The 6,100-nt window shown below is 26.2% G+C and overlaps 1 protein-coding gene across 1 annotated transcript; it reads right to left on the reverse strand.

The window, feature by feature from the left end:
* LOC129885986 (probable 2-oxoglutarate-dependent dioxygenase AOP1) lies at window positions 1-3,888 on the reverse strand. The gene is made up of 3 exons (XM_055960485.1): window positions 3,439-3,888; window positions 1,544-1,877; window positions 1-613 (listed from the first exon to the last, which is right to left on the reverse strand). Exons 1-3 carry the CDS (start codon window positions 3,813-3,815, stop codon window positions 359-361), a joined length of 966 nt encoding a protein of 321 aa, XP_055816460.1. The 5' UTR covers window positions 3,816-3,888; the 3' UTR covers window positions 1-358.
* Window positions 3,889-6,100: the final 2,212 nt, after the last annotated feature.

The raw sequence follows: 6,100 nt of genomic DNA on the forward strand, positions 1-6,100 counted from the left end.
TTCCCCAGGAAACACATATATAAAACATAGAACGTAAAATACACACTACTAAAAAATACGAATTCCCAACAACTCTCGTTAAAGACATTTTCGATGAATATTTTGTCAATAATCCCAAATATACTAACAGGATTATGACAGGAACATTCATCAAAAATTCACGAGAATGCTAAAGCTAAGGAACGACAACAATTCAGACATACAATACACACTACTAAAAAAACACAAATTTTCAATAAAACTCATTGGAAATTGTGGCTCGTTGAAGGCATTTTCGGCGAATGTTCTCGTTAGAAGTCCCATATATACTATAGGGTGTTCTGACCAAAACGTTCATCGAAAATTCATATTTAGCATATCAAACACCACAATAAGCCTTGAAAATATCACTGGGAGCTCGAGAGACATTTTTTGATGAAGTAACATACTCAAATAATCCAAGCATTTCATATGGCTTGAAGAGTAAAGGGTGTTCTTCATCCACAAGTTCTTTTGGGGCCTCTATGAAGTGACCTGGTTTTGATAATGAAAATAATTGAATGGAGAATCTATCACTCTCTCCGGCCATTGCTACCCTATGGACGGGAGAATGCAATCGACCATTCGTCCATGCCTGCATAAATTTACTCACGTCGTCAGTGCATAAAACTCAAATTCTATTCGCCATTAAAAATAACTATTTTTTCGACAAATATCATAAAATTAGAGCAAGCTAGAAATACAAACCACAATTAAACCTACATTTTATGCAAATTTTGATTCATTTTTAATTTTGCATCAACATATTAAACATGTGGTTCCAAAAAAATATTGTGTGTTTCAAACTTTTGGAGGATCTCATATAGATGTACGAGATAATATTTTTGAAAAGTCGAACAACATAGGTTCCATTCAAATATCAAGATTTATTTTCATTTTTAATTTTGCACGAAGAAATTAAACATGTAGCTAATTCCAATCCATGTTTACCTGAATTCTATCTACTAAAATATTGTTGAATGTGTACCAGCTCCTTTCAAAGCTATATTTTAATTAGAAGGATTCAACATAAACATAAATGTTATAACATATTTGGACAACTTGAGTAACATAGGAAAGCTCGATGATTCATTTTCAGTTTTGCATGAAATTTAACATTAAACAAGTAGTTCCAACGTATGTTTGTTGGAAGACTCTTCAAAATTACATTTTTGATGTTGTGCTGAATTCTTCAAAAGCTATACATTTCTTACAGTTCAACACGTGTGCAATAAAATTTTTAGAGATTTAAAAAATATATGTAGGTAAATCAAACACGTGTGCAATAAAATTTTTAGAGATTTAAAAAATATATGTAGGTAAATCAAACACGTAGTTCCAATCGATATTACTTAGATTCTTTATAAATACTGTCCAGTATATGGCGAATCCTTTAAAGCAATGCATTTATAGGGTGAGGCAATATTATTTTTGAAGGATCCAAACAAAAATTCGTACCAAGTATCAAGATTTCTTTATTTTTGCTTCCCCTTTCTAAAACAAATTGAAGTGATATAACACTTACTCTGAAGGAATCACCAGACAAAACAGCATATGAGTTTGGTGAAATGTTGACATCAATCCACTCTCCATTTTTGTTGATTTGCAATCCATTGACTTGATTTTGTGATATAAAAGTCAAAAAATTACCATCTGTGTGGCCACCCAATCCAGTAGATTTATTATTTTCATCTCCACTAATATTTGATGATCCCTTATAATGGGTAAATCTAAATAGGATAAAATTGGGATCCAACAATTCATCAATTTGATGTTTTAATCCCAAATTCTCCAAAATCATCCTTTTCAACATTTCATCCAATTCCACAAGTGGATTTGAATAAGATTTTATCAAATTGCTGCAAAAATTAATGCACATATAATATTAGTATAAACATTTAAAGAAGGTTGAACATATTTAGTTGATATGCCTTTTTCACTTTGGATCTTTAACAAAGTCTTGTATATGTTTTTTTTAACAAAATTGGGGTAGTGAAAAGAAAATTGGGAAGGGGAATTAAACTCACTAATTAGATCACTAGATATGTATGAGGATCTACGTCAGTATGAACCCAATACATGATATTGTTTCAATTTCAATTTATGTGACAAAATTTGAAAAATCATTCAAATTTCTTATGATTTTTAAATATTTCAAATTGATAATTATTGTGATTTGTAATAATTTTTTACATCCTTTTTACATTATATATGTCACTTTTTGTGCAAGTTTTGAGTGTTAATCAATTTTTTTGTCTTTTAAAATTTAAATATTTGAAGTAGTTAATTATAGTGATTTTTAATAATTTATATAATTTTTTATGTAATTTTCAAATATTCAAAAAACTAAAAAAATAAATTAAAATAAAAATTTTATTGAAATTATATAAATGACCTCCGCTCAGCGGGTACGTCGGCCAAAAGGTGTCAGCTTCTAGAGTCTAGACTAGTACTCCCTCTGTTTTTTTTTTAACTTACCAAAAATTTTCTAATTTGATTCTTTCTTTTTACTTGACAAATTTGACCATGACAAATCAAAAAAGTACAATTTATTTTTATTTACTATATTCTCAATTTATTAAAAAGTTAATATCTTTGAAATTTGTAAAAAAATTTAAAATTTTAAATGATCAATCCATCTATAAATCTAGAGTATCAAAATATTTTAAAATTTAAATTATGACTTTAATGATTAATAAAAATAAAATAATAAACTCACTATATCAATCATTAATTTCTTAATAAAATTTAATTTCTTAATAAAATTTGATAAAGTGAAAAAAAAGGGAGGTAGTGCTAAAGTAAAGTAACTATTTATCAAAATGTGAAAAGATATCTGAAGTTAATAATTAATGATTACACGTGTCCTATAACCCATATACAAATGTAAAGAGACTCAAATTTTCATCTACGTGTCAAAGCTTAGTGACAAAGTTATAGCACTTGTCCATTTATTTTTGATCCCCACAATTAATTTTCAATGCATAGTCAAGTTAAAATTTTATAAAACTGTGGCGACTTGATGTACTAAATATTTTTTTTAATGTCGTCGTCGGTTCTTCAATTTGTTTCAAAACTGTGATGAAGAATAAATTCGACAAAGAGACTTCAACTGACCTAACTAAAAATTTCAGTAATCAACTTCGTACCTTTTGAATACTTCCGCAACTTAAAATTTGTATTTTTTTAAAACATGTTTTATCAAATATATTTATAAAATAATGGCAAATTATATTAACAAATGCTAATACTAAAAAAATAAAATTAAGAATTTTTAAAAACTATTTAGAGCCAAACAAAGTGTAAGTAAATACACTTGTGAATGACGTGATGTGGTATGTAGACGAAAAATTTTAAAATCATAAACTTTATCGTTGAAATTAAATTAATAATAATGATTAAAAAAAAGAGTAGACATACCAGAAATCATGATTACCATGAGGCCAAAAGATATTAGCAAAATTTTCAACACTTTGAGGATTAAGCAAATCAGGAATACACAAACTCTCATACGATGGCAAGTGTGGAATCATCCCCATGTAGCCATGTAATGGTTTTTCTGAGAAATTTTTCAATTTGGTCTCCAAAGGAAATTCAAATATTTCTTTTGAAATACCAAACATGCCTTCTCTAATTTCATTTGAAGCTTTATCATATATTGCTTCAAAACAACCATATTCTTGTAAAGCTTCAAAAACTTGATTTTTTGTGGATTCCCAAAGTGGAGTATTTGGTTTTAGCTCTTGATGATTGGAAAAATCTATGGTGGGAACTTTAACTGATTTGGTAGATGCCATTGATGTACTTTTTAGAATATGAACAAAGAGACAGAGAAAGGAGAAAACCTTAAAAGTTTGGTCTAGTAAAGAGGAAATAGATGATACCTATATATATAGCTAAATCTGTCAAAAAAAACGCGTATAGTACACCGCTTTATTTATATTTTAGTCAATAAAGTAAATGTGAATATGATTCATTGAAAGCGTGCGTAACTTTGCTTAAGGGTTAAGTTCACAAATGGCATGATAGCATATGAATAAGTGTCAAAACACCCTTGCACTATTTCGTTTTTTCTAGTTTCCTCCTTAAATTATTAAAAGCGTGAGTTTCATATATAAATTATCATTTATTAATTTGAAAACATATTTCAGTAGTATATGTAATATAATCTTTCTATTTTTTGAAAAAAAATCTTGCCATATGGCAATCCACATAGATAAAATATTTTTATCTTAATAAAAATTAAATGAACTATTAATATTAGTTAAAAATTAAAGAATAAAGTATTTTTATTCTAAAAAATAAATTATTTTTTTATAAAACAAATTACTTTTTTAAAAGAAGAAACTATTCTTTTTTAAAATAAAATTTAAAATATTTTGCTCACTCACTCCACGCCCGCCCACACAATCCCCGTCCTTTTATTTTTTAAAAAAATATTAAAAAAAAATTATAATTTTTTTTAAAAAATTCATACTTCACCTCTCATTTTGTATTAGATATGTACACAATAGATATATTTTTAAGAAAATATTTTTTTCTACTTGTGTACCGAATATAACAAACATAAATTTTTATTTTATTTAAAGATAAAAATACTTTTCTAAAATCATATGTATATATATAATACAAAATGAGAAAAAAAATTAAAGCTGAGGGTTAGGTGGGACGGGGTAGGATTTTTTTTCTTAAAAAAAATAAAAATATCTAAATTATTATTTGAAGGGAGATAGATGAAGTAAGAATTTTTTTAAAAACTTTTATAATAAAAATTTATAAATAAAAATAAAAATTGGGGTTTGGGAGGGGGGTTGGTTGGTAAGAGAAAGTGGCCGAGTGAGGTAGAATAAGTATTTTATATTTTATTTTATAATTATTTTGGGTGGGAGATAATAATACTTTAATCTTTAATTTTAACTAATTCTAATAATTTATTTAATTTTTGTTAAGTTAAAATATTTTGTCAATATGGAGTGTAATGTGATAATTTTTTTAAATAAAAGAGAGAGTGTAGTACACACCATGATGAGAGTGGAATAAAATAGTGAGGTGTGTTTCTCAAATTAATAAGTGATAGTTTAGGTATGAAATTCACACTCCCAATAGTTTAGGTAGAAAACTCAAAAAAAAAAGATAGTTCAGATGTATTTTTGATACTTATCTCTAAAAATAAATATCTTAAATTTTGGCATTTGAATTTAGGAATAAATTTTAGGTTACCTAAATATATCATATTTAGAAAATAATTACTATTCATAGTTATGTAATTTTTATACATGTATAATTCACTTTTAATACATAATATTTTTTTTTAAAACAAAAATAAGCCTAAAACATTTTAACACTTAAAATACATCATATTACATGTAAAACTTACTTTTATACATAGTGTAATACAAGTATATTACATACATAACTTGTTTTTAATACATAGTGCACTTTTTTAATCAAAACAAATATAATACATTTTGTTCATTTATAATACATGTAGTTAAAAGACAGACAAAAAGGAAAAAAAAAAAGAGAAAATGAAAAAAAGAATATATTTTTTTTTAGTTTCATGTAGTTATTAAAATACAAGCTTTTGTTTTTGCTAGATTTAAAGGACAAATATGTCCAAGAATTTTTTATTGAATGAATAAAGACTATTTTTGTAAGTTTTTCTTATGGGAGACCAAAAAAATTGGCAAAATCGAGTGCCGAACTTGTAACCCAATAACTATACTACATTAAATTGAGTCTCGACCTGTTAAATCAATAACTCAAATTATTGACCTGATAATCAATTTAACGATTTGATCTAAAATTTTCAATGCTCTACTTATTAGTTGGGGTGTGCATCAATCGGTTCGATTTAGTTTTATGTATTATCGGTTTGGTTTATCAATTTTTAATATTTAAATACGTTTAACCAATAATCAAATCAATGAGATATTTTTTGTCGATTTTCGATTTATTTATTTTTAGTCCATAACGGTTTGTTTTCATCTTAACCAATAAAAAGATGTTAATAAAATAGAATTATATGACTTCTTCAATAATTTGGTGCTACAAGATAATAATGTAATTTTATGGAGTGCCC

The sequence above is a fragment of the Solanum dulcamara genome, chromosome 4 (assembly GCF_947179165.1).
Source record: "Solanum dulcamara chromosome 4, daSolDulc1.2, whole genome shotgun sequence".
Lineage (NCBI taxonomy): Eukaryota > Viridiplantae > Streptophyta > Magnoliopsida > Solanales > Solanaceae > Solanum > Solanum dulcamara.

Bases quoted from the DNA above. Each gene is read 5' to 3' on its own strand.
- LOC129885986 (XM_055960485.1), bottom strand. From the start codon at position 3,815: ATGGCATCTACCAAATCAGTTAAAGTTCCCACCATAGATTTTTCCAAT. The intron at 1,878-3,438 runs GTATGTCTACTC...TAATTTTTGCAG, and splicing joins CATGGTAATCATGATTTCTG to CAATTTGATAAAATCTTATT. The intron at 614-1,543 runs GTAAGTGTTATA...AAATTTATGCAG, and splicing joins TGTCTGGTGATTCCTTCAGA to GCATGGACGAATGGTCGATT.